The 14,026-nt window shown below is 43.0% G+C and overlaps 1 protein-coding gene across 4 annotated transcripts in view; it reads right to left on the reverse strand.

The window, feature by feature from the left end:
- The window catches only part of OPA1 (OPA1 mitochondrial dynamin like GTPase), a 2,039,562-nt gene that overhangs the window by 1,457,628 nt on the left and 567,908 nt on the right, over positions 1–14,026 (reverse strand). For all 4 annotated transcript variants that reach the window (XM_044070302.1, XM_044070304.1, XM_044070303.1 and 1 more), the window contains one exon: positions 9,885–9,938. In XM_044070302.1, the coding sequence (XP_043926237.1) occupies positions 9,885–9,938 (54 nt within the window). The remainder of the gene's footprint in view (positions 1–9,884; positions 9,939–14,026) is intronic.

Genomic DNA, 14,026 nt, shown 5'->3' on the forward strand with positions numbered 1-14,026 from the left:
GTAATGGTGTTCGGTTTCGTGAGTTGTCGGTATTGTGTGTTTTCGGTTGTTTGGTCTCGGTGTTTTGCTTGTCGGCGAACTGGTGTTTCGGTCAACTAAAGTAGACCCATATATATATATATATATATATATATATATATATATATACATACATCATCATCATCACCCCCCCCTTTCCCCATTTTTCTACATGGGGTCGGGGTATTATGTTAACTTTCGCCAACCCTCTAGATTCAGTGACACACTCCTGCCTTCTTCAACACTCATGCCTGACTGTCGCAGATCTTCTTTTCACACAAATCCAATCACCTCTCTGCTGGACGTCCTTGCTTCCGCTTACCTTCTTCCTGTCCATCCCAAATCTTCCTCACCAGATTGTCTTCTGCTTTTCTACACATGTACCCAAACCACCGTAATCTGTTCTCTTTGATCTTTTCTGCAATTGGAGCTACTTTGGCTTCTGCTCTTATGTCCTCATTTCTTTGTCTGTCCCACAGTGTGCATCCTATCACCTTTCTCAGGCACTTAATTTCCATCACCTCTAGCTTCTTCAACTGTTCTGCCTTTACTGCCCAGGTTTCTGTACCATACAGTAGTACTGGTCAAACCACTGTCTTGTACACCTTATTTTTCAGCTTCTTTGCATTCTTCTGTCATAGACTACACCTGATACTCTATGCCAGTTAGCTGCAGCCCCTCTGATTCTAGCTTTGACCTCTTCATTCAGACTACCCTCTCAACTACTTCTCCCAGATAGTTGAAGCTGTTTACCTGTTCCACTATCTTCCCTTCTATCTCTAGTCTCAACTTCTTCTGATTTCCTCAATTTGCTGCCATTACCACCATCTTATCTGTGCTTTGTTTCATCCCATGTGCCTTCAGATTTGCATTCCATTCTCCTATTCTTTGCTGAAGTTCTAGTTCACAGTCTGCTTGTACTGCCACATTGTCTGCATACAGCAGCTTTGTTGATCCATCCCCTCCAACCTGTTTGCTAATGTAGTCCATCACAAGTATGAACAGCAGTGGGCTCAGAGCTGAACCCTGATGTACACCCACACCCACTGGGAACCTCTCTGTGAGGCCAAAAGTACAGTTGTGTACACTTACCATAAATGTAGATGTTCGAGTGTCTTCACTGTTGCAGTCATGACTGTAGGGTTCTCCCTTGCCAGCAGGCAGTCCTTGGTCGGCCAGAATCCCAAAGTCTGGGTCCAGCGTCGGCTGCTCAGCCATGCTCCCTGACGTCAGAGCGCCAGGAGTACAAAGCTGACAGCCGACGCCATGTTCTCCAGTTTTTCTTGCCCCAGATGTCAGGTGTTCCAAAATGAGTAAGATCCCATACCCTTTGCAAATACACCTCAAAAGAAGGGTGAAGAAGGGAGCCACACAAAAGAAGAAATAAGAGGGGACAGGAGGGAGGGTAACCCAGACTGCAACAGTGAAGACACTCGAACATCTACATTTATGGTAAGTGTACACAATTGTACTATGTTCATCGTGTTTCACTGTTGCAGTCATGACTGTAGGGTTGAAGCCCAAAGCAGAATAAAAGGGAGGTGGTCATAAAGTAGAGGGGGTGGCTAAAAGGCCCTGCAAGACAGCAGAAGCAAAGTCCTTAAAGACACCATGTCTTGGTGAAAAATAATATAAGGTTCCACAGCCATGAGAGCTTGCAACTCCGAAACTCTCCTGGCAGAGGTAAGAGCTAACAGGATGGCTGTCTTCCAAGATAAAAAACTTGATGTCAGATGTGGCAGCAGGCTCAAAAGGAGGTAAGGTGAGTTTTTCCAAAACATAGTTGAGATCCCAAGCAGGAATGGGAGGAGATCTAGGGGGTCTTAAGTTTTTAGCTCCTCTGAGAAACTGTCTCATGAGCTGATGGGAAAAGATTGGAAGGTCTGTATTATAATGAGCAGAAATAGCAGAGGCATGGATCTTTATGGAAGAGAAAGAGAGACCCTTATGTAAGAGGTCCGTCAGGTAACGTAAAATCAGAGGAATGTTAGGAATAATAGAATCTGAATCCTGAGCCTGCATCCAGGAGCAAAATCTTTTCCATTTTCCTGCATAAGATTTTCTAGTGCTAGGACGTCTGACCTCTAAAATGACATCCATAACCTGCTTGGGTAGAAGAGAATGAATCAAAGACCCTGGATTAACCAGGCCGCCAGGCTGAGAGTTTGGACATGGGAGTGCAGAACCTGACCCTGGTGTTGGGACAGAAGGTTCGGAATCTGTGGTAATACCCAAGGGGGCTCCAGACAAAGGTTTTTCAGTCTTGGGTACCAAAACTGTCAAGGCCAATTTGGGGCAAGCAAAATTATCATCTTGGGCTTGTCCTGTTTGATCTTTAGTAACACCTGTGGAAGAAGAGGTAGAGGCGGGAAGGCATACCCCGAGAGGTTTCTCCAACTGAATGATAGTGCATCCACTTTCCAAGCTAGTTCGTGGAATGTCCTGGTACAAAAAATCTGTAGTTGATGATTGAGGTGGGATGCAAAGAGGTCTATGTGAGGGCATCCCCAGACTGCTGTAATCATCCTGAATATTTCGGTATCCAGCATCCATTCATGTGGGTCCAAAAGGTTTCTGCTCAGACTGTCTGCCAGGAAGTTTTGCTTCCCTGGTAGAAACTGAGCTTGAAGGTCCAGTTTGCAAGCTAGAGCTGTGTTTCATAGATTCACGGCTAGTCTGCAAAGGGGATAGGAATGAGATCCCCTTGCTTGTTTATGTACCACATAACTGTGGTGTTGTCTGTCCGTATCAGTAGCTGTCCGGGTTGTAGAAGATTCCTGAAAGCCCATAGAGCGTTCTGAACGGCTAACATTTCCTTTAAATTGATATGCAGGTGCTTCTGCTCCTTTGTCCAAAGGCCCTGCAGACAGTAGCCCTGAAAATGGGCTCCCCAAGCATAATCTGAAGCGTCCGTGGTTAGTATCTGAGAGGCTGGAGGCAGACTGAAAGGTTTTCCTATGTTTAGAGTACATGCCTTGGACCACCAAAGGAATTCCTTTTGAAGACAAGGCAGGACGGTGATCTGTATGTCTAAACTGTGGCAATGCTGAGACCATACACTTTTTAGGTATCACTGTATTTTCCTCATATGTAGTCTTGCATATGGTACGAGGAGGATGCAGGAGGCCATGTAACCCAAAGCCTGCAGGAATTTCCTTGCAGATAGCCGAGTTAAAGTTGCCAAGGTTTTGAAAGTTGAAGCCAGCTGTAATTGTTTTTCGGATGTCAGAAATGCCATCTGGGTTGTTGTGTTTAGAAGAGCACCCAGAAAGGTTATCTGTTGTGAGGGTATCAAATTTGACTTTTTTATGTTTACAGTGAATCCCAGGAACTTGAGAAGATTTTGAACAAATTCTAGATGCTGGAGTAAGACATCCTCGCTGTCTGCCTGAATAAGACAGTCATCCAGATAAGGGTAAATTTGAATTCCCTTGAGTCTGCAATATGCTACTACTGGAGCCAGGCATTTGGTGAAGACCCTGGGCGCAGTAGACAATCCAAAGGGCAGTGTAGAGAATTGATAGTGCCTTGATCCGGCCTTGAACCTGAGGTATTTTCCTGCATTCCTGCCTGATGGGAATGTGTAAATATGCCTCCTTTAAATCCAGAGTTACCATCCATGCATTTTTGGTCAGCATTGGAAGTAGCTGCTGCAGAGTAAGCATCTTGAATTTTGGTATTTCGAGAAAAGTGTTCAAGACTGACAGATCCAGAATGGGTCTCCATGAATTTTGCTTTCTGGGGACTAGAAAGAGCCTTGAGTAAAAACCTCGTCCCATCTCTGAAAGTGGAACCAGTTCTTTGGCTTTCAAAGCCAAGAGAGTTTCCACCTGGTTTAAGGCCTCTAACCATTGATGTTTTGGAAGATCCGGCCATCCGCTTGGTCTTGGTAGGGTATGAAAATCGAATTTGTAACCTCTTGAAACCACATCCAGAACCCACTTGTCTTGGGTTATACGAGTCCAATTTCGGTTAAAAAGAGAAAGTTTTCCTCCGAGAGGGGCTTCCAGGCAAGACGTTCCTGCAGCCCTACCGAGGGAGTCATTGAGCCTGTTTTCTATGAGCTTGCGACCTGTCCTCTCCTCCCCTAGGGGTGGAAGCAGCCCACTGTCTTGGTCTATAAAAAGCTTGCGTTTGAGGCCTTCCTCGGGAGCGTCGGTATCTACCTCTCTGAGGCCTGTCTGAATTGGGAAAGGACCAATTTTTAGTAGGCCAATTCCTACTAAATCTGGGTGGCTGTACTTGCAAGAAATCTTTAACCGTTTGCATGGATTTTGCCTTGTCCTCCATCTTCTTAATAACCTCTTCAGCCTTAGATCCAAACAAAACATTATGCTCAACAGCAGCATCCAATAACATAGCTTTTACTTGATCTGGCAAGTTTTGTTCCTTTAACCAAGCATGCCTTCTAATGACTGTACCAGAGGCAGCAGCCCTACAAGACATCAAATCCACAGTGTAAACCATGCTTCCCAACTTGTTCAGTGGCATGCATTAAATCATGTAATTCCTTATCATCTGCACAGGCGGAAATGGAAGTTAGCTTTTATTTCAAAACAGACAGAATAAATTGCTGGTATTTCAGCATATGAAATTGACAATTTAAAGCCCTAATAGATAAAGTAGCAGAAGTGTACACTTTTTTGACCCATCTTTCTAAAGATCTGGAATCCTTCTCAGTGGGAATGGGGTTTTTAGCAGTAGCGGTCTTAACCCCCTTAGGGCCCTGAGAAATGGTTTCAGGATCAGCAGTAGGATTCTTGTATAAAAACTGGTGGGAATCAGGAACTCTATAATATCTGTCTGGCTTAACAGGAGCAGGAGGAAAAGAGTCAGGAGTTAAATTAGCCTCCGAAAAAGCATCATCCACAATATCCAAAATAGGGGGGATAGCCAGGGGTCTATGTTGGGGGAGAAGAAGAAAATCCCTAAGTCTTTTCTTAGATTCTGAGTACTCCTGTCCTTCCCAGTGAAAATGCTCCCTCATTTCATGTAAAGTTTCCCCAAAAGAGAAATCCTCAGGGGGAGAAGCTGAAGGAATGGATTCCTCAGCATCAGAATCCTCATAAGGAGGGAAAGAATATTCCTGGTCAGAAGAAGAAACTGAAGAAACAGAAGCCTGATCAGAGGAGTCATAATACACTTCCTGCCTTGGCCTTTTATCTGGAGGGGGATGTGAACACCTAATCATAGTAAGTAAGTCCTCCGCCATCTTAAGTAATTGTTTCTATGACTTGGGTGCCGGATCAGAAGAGGCCTGGGCTGTAGTCTTTGATATGGAAGGAGTCTTTGCCTTTGTCTTTGGCTTTGCCTTTATCAGAAGATGAGTAGGCCTGAAAACCCCTTCGGAAGCCGGTACCTGCACAGCGGCCCCAGACCCATCTGAAGGAGCGTTGTCCGACGGTCCTGCAACAGAAATATTCAAAGGCCTAGTTGGCTCCTTGTGGGAGTCCGTTTCGGCCATCGGTTCCGAAATGGCCGATGACAGGGGCTGCAAAAGCGCCTCACTGACGAAGGCCGAACCTGAAGCTGGCTCTGCTTGTACAGTATCGTCCGATTTGGACCTCGGAGGCCTGTCTTTATCCTTGCGTCGTTTGTGAACTCCAGTAGCCAGAACCGAATCTGACGACATTTTGTAATTAAAACGCCTACCGAAGTAATGAAATGCAAAATCGTACCTTCGTTTAATTGCACGTTGATTGAATCTAGCACAAAACCGACAACTAGCTACATTGTGGTCAGGGCCTAAGCAAGGAATACAGTAAGAATGAAAATCCTTATGAGGTATTTGCTTCCCAAAAGAAATACAATGAACTTTTTCTGACATCGGACTGGAGCAAAAAAAAGTTTCCCCAATGGGGTACTTAGCTTTGAGTAGGAGAAGAAAGTCTTCGGACTGAAGTACATTTAGAAAAAATTGTCAGGAGTCAGCCGACCAGCAAAAGCGAACTGCTATCACCGCACGGCAAGAAAGACTGGAAAACATGGCGTCGGCTGTCAGCTTTGTACTCCTGGCACTTTGACGTCAAGGAGCATGGCTTAGCAGCCGACGCCGGACCCAGACTTTGGGATTCTGGCCGACCAAGGACTGCCTGCCGGCAAGGGAGAACCCTACAGTCATGACTGCAACAGTGAAACACGATGAACATCACTGTCTGTACTTGAGTCACTGGGTCCTTGTACATAGCTTGCACTAATTCTACCAATGTTTCTGCGACTTCAAACCACCGCAGTACTGCCCAGATCAGCTTTCTTGTTACCCTGTCATATGCTTTCTCCAAGTCTAGGAATGCACAGGTGGACTCTTTCCTCATCTCTAGGTTCTTCTCAAGTACCTGTCTCAATGCAAACATCGGGTCAGTTGTGCTGCATCCTGATCTGATTCCAAACAGCTCATCTCCCATCTTACATTCTACTACTCTGCGTATCCATTTATCAGTCACCCTCTCCAAAACTTTCATGCAGTGTGATAGGAGTTTGATGCCTCTGCACTGCCCACAGTTGTGGATGTCCCCTTTGTTCTTGTACACTGGCACGAGTATGCTTATTTTCCAGTCATCTGGGATACGACTTTCTCTCCACACTGCTATTAGTACCCTCAGGAGCTGTTTCTCCCCATCTCACCCAGCATCTTTATCATATCTGCTGTGACCTCATCTGAGCCTGTTGCTTTCCCTGACTTCATCTTCCTTAGTGCTGTTCTTACTTCTTCTAGGGTGGGCTCCTCCTTTTCTCTCATCATATGCTGTTTCTGGGGCAGTACAGCTTCTGTGGGGTTTTCTTCATTCAGAAGCTGCTGGAAATACTCCTTACATATGCCTCTGATGTCCTCTGGGCTGGTGAGCAGATTGTTGCTGGCATCCCTTATAAAGGGTGTCTATCTTTCTTTATCTTTCTGTCTTTGCCTTGCAACCTGATATAGTCTCTTTGTGCCCCTTAATGAGTCACTTTCCAGAAGTTGGTACAGTGCCTCCACTTCCCTATTCTTTACTATTGCAACTTCTTTCTTAGCTTCTTTGTCAGCTAACCAATAGTCCTTCCACTGAAGGCAGTGAATGCCGAGGCGCTAGAACGTATTAAACTCTGTTTTTTCCTGGAATGGATTGTCGTATTTGTTCTACAGTTTTACTGTTTTGCTGTTCTACAGTGTGTGTGATGGTTAGCAGTAGTCCTTCCTAGCCTGGTCAGTCTTTTCTGTCTCCCACTTCTTCCTGCAGTCCTTTTTTCATTTGATGACTTCTTGGACTTCTGCATTCCACCACCACCTTTCCTTATGTACCTTATTTCAATACCTGGCTCGGCCACATATCTTTCCTGTAGTCCTAACACATGCTGATTTTAGGCGCTGCCATTCTTCAACTCCACCTATTTCCTCCTCTTCTTGGAGTGCTACAGCCCTGAGTAATTCCTTGAATCGTTGTACTTTCTCCAGTCAACTTCCAGGTTTTCAGCCTAGTCTCTGTTGATCTTATAGCCTTCTCTCACTGCTGCTTGCAGCAGATTGTGGCAACTAGTGGTTTATGCTGTAGGCATCCTGTTTCACTGGGGGTGACAATGCAATCATGGATTCTGCCCAGTACCTTTTCCTTACTAGGAGGAAGTCTACTTGAGTTGCATGTTGACTAACTCTTGTATGTGATCTTGTGACTGTCTCTCTTTCTGCACCATGTGTTGGCTACTATCAAGCCATTTGTCAGACAGAAGTCTAGAATGGCCTCTCCTTCTTTATTTCTATTGCCCCACCCATGTGGACCCAGGCAGTCCTCATATCCTGTTCTGTCTGCCCCGATATGTGCATTCAAGTCACCCATTATCAACACCAATTCATTTTGTCCTGCTTTATCTAGTAGGTCCTGCAACTGCTGTCTGAATGTACTCTTTTCCTCACTATCACAACCCTGCTGTGGGGCAGACTGAGATTATGAATACTGCCCTATCATTTCACTGGAGTCCGACTGCCATGAGTCTCCCATTAATTCTGATGATCTCCCTTACTGCCTTCTGAAGCTTCTCTCTCACCACATTTCCTACACCGTTTCTAGCCTGCCCTCCACCTGAGTAGCAGACTCTGTATCCCAAGCCAAGTGGCTTTGCTGCACTGCCCTTCCATCTCGTCTCCTGGATACATAGGAAGTCCAGCCTCCTCCGTATCATCATGTCATTCATTTCCAAGCTGTGTCCTGTCAGTGAACCTACATTAAGCGTAGTGGTTCTCAGTTTATGTTTGGCAGGTTGGTTGGTTTAACGTCCAGCTTTCGCTCAACAGAGCTATTCCAGGTAACCCAGGCTGGGCAACTAGACACCGGCCAGCCAGTAGCTTATTGACCCAAGGCTGCTGGGCTTTGTGGCGGGCACAAACTGGCCAATAGGGGCACATAAACCTTTTCCACCATTAGCATGGGTCCCTGGCATGGGTCAGAGTAGGCCGGGTCCTCAACCCACTTATCACCGGTAACTACCCATGCCCATTTTTGGTGACATTAGTCAACATGACCGAATAACCTAGAGCCATATTTTACAACATTGAGTGGCTAGCCCTGCCACGGCGCTCAGTCTGTGATCAGTGTTCTCCTATCTTGAGGATACTGTGCACTACAGTAGATGCCCAAAGCAGTTGGTCTGTACAGCTCTTCCAATACAGGGCACCATGTAGAGTCTGTGCTGCTGCCCACAGCTCCATTCATTGGTGAGTTTTTGAGATGGAAACACTCAGCATGTTTTTCAGACATGGGAGTAACCCCACGGAGACACAGGGAGAACATGCGAACTCCAAATGGGCATTGGTCGGAGGTCAGGATCGACCCTTCTACCTTGTGTACGAGAGGTGAAGACCTTAACAACTAAGCCATCTGACCTCCACTATATATATATATATATATATATATATATATATATATAAAGAGAGATACATATATGTATATAGACATGATCTCCTTCTCTATACACACACTCGCACATTATATATATATATATATATATATACACACACACACACACACACACACACACACACACACACATATAAACAAAATAGACGGAATGTATCATTTTCACAGACTTGGATCCAGCAATGCACTAACTTTATGGTACTGGGTATGCAGACATCTCTTCTTTGGCTTGCTGTGGTACGTATTGCAGATGGTAGGCGTGTACTTGCTTGTTGCCTCTGAAGTGACATTCCTGGCCAACACAGGATCTCTTGCTCTTTTTCTGAACTTTACTGCTGACACACGAGTCAAGTGTCCTCTTAAATCTCTGTCCTTTCATTTTACTGGAAATTGCTGTGTCAGCTATGAAAATTAAACCCTGGATACAAGTTATCTCTTCTTTGAAAGCAAAAGTAAGCTTGAGTTTATTTCCCTAAACATGATTTTTGTTTGGGTAATCACTGAATAAAAAAAAAACTTCTAAAATATGTGAATTCTGGCCCCAGACCCCTCAGTTAATTCAATTGTTTCATTCAGAATTATTACAATAATTTACACCACCTATATTCCATTTTAAATGTCTGAAAAGGTTGAACTTCTATCAGTGGATGCCAAAATATTCTATGTCTGTTCTTGTTGCGACTTCAGAGGTATGTGTTTGTTCATTCTACCTTTAGGTTTACTCGATGCAGCAAGAGTCCATAATTAAGAAGTTGCTACAAAATGAAGCATTTATCACAACAAAATTACATTCTGGTTAGTTGATAATATAGATCCTGTGCAATATATTGTGGTTTAAGAACTACAAAGGCAGAAGTATCATTCAAAATGTACAAATTTTCTATTAAAATTAGACCATGAATATGTAAATTAACACAATTAAAGAACAGATAAGTAAAAAGCACCATATTACACACTGTCCCACATAAATATCCTCACCTGGGTCTGCAGCAGCTCTTGCTGAAGTTGATCTATTTTGTCTTTATCAGACACCTGAAAAGGAGCAACAACATGCAGAAAATCATTCCAAATGTTAACCACATCTTCTACAAAATTCAACAGCATTCTCGGGCAAATGTTTCCAAAAAACTAGTATGTCATGAAACATACATGCAACTATTCAAAACCTAGCAACACCAAAACAAAATAATCAGTGGTGGCACTGTCCAAGGATTTCACACATTAAAGAGAGTGTCATACTGTTATTACTTTCAATAACAGGCTCTTCAACAGTTCCCTCAATACGTTTATTGAAAACAGTCCTAAAAAAATGATATGTAGCTTTCTGATGAACTTGAAAACAGATATTTTTTTTGGGGAAAGACAACTCCTTATCCACATGCAGGATTATCACTCCATACACCAATATTCCATGATTCAAACAACTCTATCCAGTAACAAATGGCAAACTCAGAAGTGGCCATCACTAACTTTAATAACACAATATTGATCATACAAAAGTTTCAGTACTTCCAAAGGCAAATATCACATACGTGCTCACCATATCAGCTGATGAAATAGGTCTTCTGCAGTGAATAAGTGGTGCAATTTCCTATTCTAAGCTCTCCAGTTTGTACAGTTCTGAAATTTTACTATACCTATGCTTGGTGTATGGTACATAAGTACACACTGTGTTGTCACAATCAAAGCCAAGAAAGTGAGCACAACCACCCCAGGACTACTCAGTCTGAGTCCCATCCAATAAGGAAGTAAAACCTCTAATACAGAAAAATGGAACTAAATAAGAACACTAAAATTACATACTTGTCCAAGTTCTTGAAAAAATCTAGCACTGGGTGGGGGAGACAAAATGGTAAAAAGCTCCCTTCTACTTGAAGGCATCTACAAAGATCAGCTAACACAGTGAGTATATGCCTGTAGCAGCAGCAGCACAAAGGCTCAGTGACCAACATATCTGCCTCACAGCCCTAGGATGCAGGATTCAGTCCTGATCTACAGTCATATTTATATTTCACTTACTCCATTAACAGATAAATACATTTAAAATATATATCTAACCTTTGTAGACCCTCTTCAGTAAGTAGATAACTGTTGGGAAGAATTCCAAGCAGTAACAAAGAGGACAAGAGGCAAGGGTTCAGATGACCAAGTCCTGCAATGCCAAGGTGCAAAATGAGGCCTGAATTCTGCAGTCATGGTCTGAGCAACAAATCGAGTAATCTGGGTACAATTGTTTGAAATGGCAATGTTTCAGAAGCAAGCAAAGTATTTCCAACAATAAAGAACTCTAGTTCTTTTAGAAGACTTGTCAAGTTTTAAAAGAACAGCAATGAAAGCAGCAATGTCTCTTGTGCAGTGGCCTTTGACAGCAGTGTTTTCCAAAGTGTTTCACTGGCTAATGGCAAAGCACACAACCACATTAAAAGGATTTGCTAGCAAAAGTCAGCCCCTTGCCATCTGCTGCAATTGAGACAGAAATGCTCTACAATTCACAATTCCTGCAATTTCTTTACATAAAACCTGAGCTAATTCTGCAAATTCAGTGTATGAAACCCCTTTCTCTTGCTTAGACTCATCTTCAAAGGAAATAACAGAGAGAAGAAAAGAAGGGTTACAGACCTCCCCAATCAGCCCCACAACACTGACTACATCCCTTGGCTACTAAGAATGGCAAGTATCTGAATCACAAACTTGCCCTTCAGTTTATGTTTGCCAGCTTTCAAAAATAACGATCTCAGACAACCAAAAATACAGACCCAAAGACTAGCCTCCATTTTCTTATAAAACACATTCAAAATGACAAATCCTTTCAAAACACAAACTTCTGGGATTGCACAACACTGGCATAAACAGTAACAAAATCAACCAAAAAACACATCACCAAGACGATGCAGAAAATTCAATAAAAACTCAACTTTTTATAAAATATATTGGTTAAGAGTTTTTGACCATTCATTAATTTAAAGGTCTTCCTCAGAGCCTAAATACGTTTCCCTATAAGAACCATTACCGAGTACAATGCCCTTTTCAGCATGTACCTCATAAAGCACATGCAGCAGCTGGAGAGAACATAGAGGTTCCTCACCAGGAGAATCCATGGCCTCAAACATCTACCCTGCACAGACAGGCCATAAGCCCCATCCCTCTACTCAGTGTCATACAGATTCCTCAGAGGTGACCTCTGTCTGGCATACAAAGCAAAATCAGACCCCGCCTTAATGGGCCTGCTGCATATCCGCAAGTCAAGCTCCACTTGAATAACCCGCACATGCGACCTCAACCTGGCCTGTGACATCAATAGGACTTGTTGGCAGGACAGATTTGTGTTCCAGAGACTCCCCCCTTCTGTGGAATAGACTCCCACTCCATGTCAAGCAAACTACCTCATTAACCATTTTTAAGCACAACCTGGATAACTGGATGGGGAACAGAAAATACACCCTTGGGATTCCACCTGTGTACCTGCTGGACAGGGGCATCAAATACTGACTTGTTGGAACATGGGCAAAATTCTTGCTAGTCTTGTAAGGGACTCAAGGCCAACAGCCTATTAACTTCCTATGATAATATGAACATACACTCTCTTTAAAAACAGCAGTTGAAGAGACATGCACATTAAAAATAATAATAACAAAAAAACATCACTTAAAACATGATGCAAACATTACTGAAAATTACACAGCCTATGATAACTTTTTCGGTTCACTACAAATAGAAATACTGTCATTTATTACTTGGCAGTCTGGTAGCTTCGGGCCATAACTGCCAAATCATTTCTTGATGCAGTAAATGATTCTTCTAGTCACCACTGTATACAGTGACCTCTACCCTCTCTAAGATTATAAACTAAGTTAGAAACGCATCTGGTCTGATGTTGTGCCAACACACTTCTGTCATCCTGTTTCAAAACACTATAAAAATGTATTGATATACTCTTTTATTTAACAAATTCTCGGTCTTACCTCTACAAAAGGCTGGACAAGAATCATAACTAGCCTGGCAGACAAAAATATTGGTTCTACAGTTGTATCTAGGCCTTCTTCTCCACTTGCTGATGTGCTTCAAAACATCTGCACAGAGTCTATGCAGCTACACTGATTAAATCGTTCACACAATGTCTTCCTCTTGATCTACTTTGGGCAGTGGCCTCTCAAATATTTTTGATGTTGCTCTTCCTTTTGTAAATAAAACTAGGTCACACCTCAAATTGAAAGTCTGGCAGTTCAACATCATCCAGAATATTCCAATTATCCTCTACACCTTTTTTAATATCTGCAGAATCAATTGAGAACTGCAAGACCACAGAATTGTCATGTCTAATTGCACTGTCATGGTCTTCATTGTTAACCATTCGCACCAATCATATTGCTATGCTAAGAAGAGGTTGTGATGCCCATGCCCTGGCCCAGCAATTAAGGAGCCTCAATCCTCACCACTAAAACCAGAGAGGGACATCTCATATATGAAGAAAGGATAACAAATACACACAGTAAAGTGCAATTTCCCTTAAGAGCACACACAGATCATAGTCAGTCCACGGCTGGTCGCTCCCTTACTCTCCAGGTCCCCAATAAGACTCCCCACTGGCACAGCTATAGGTCCAGATCTCAGCCTAGTGCGCAAGCTAAAACCTCTAGCACCCTCTCTGTCCAACCAGTGCTTCGTGTCCCTGCCCAACTAGCCGACAGACACATGCATTTTGAGATAAGAGTTTATACAACCATACAGACACTCCTGGGGAAGGCTGGCACAGGTTCTCCACCTGTGCCCCTTTCTCCCAGACTATACGGTAGTACCAGCTGCCACTACCCACTAATATTTATCAGCTACTCAAAGGCCCTTAAAAGGGTGTCCAATTATTACTGTGCAATGTTATTATCCAATTGGTAGCTTGACTAAACAGTCTCAAGGCTTATTAGAGTGACTTAGTACAGGATCCTTATATACATGTAATGTACTCAGAGCTTAACTTATCTCTACACAAAACAGCCACAGTTAAAAGGGTTTAAAAATATTTAATAATAAATATTAAAACACAAGACAATGCTTCTTACTACACAGTGCTAGTCAAGAGTTCAGAGATCACACATAAATACTTAAAATAATTCAGTAACACAGTT

Source organism: Protopterus annectens, chromosome 4.part1 (assembly GCF_019279795.1).
Source record: "Protopterus annectens isolate FY-2018-M chromosome 4.part1, PAN1.0, whole genome shotgun sequence".
Classification (NCBI taxonomy): Eukaryota; Metazoa; Chordata; order Ceratodontiformes; family Protopteridae; genus Protopterus; species Protopterus annectens.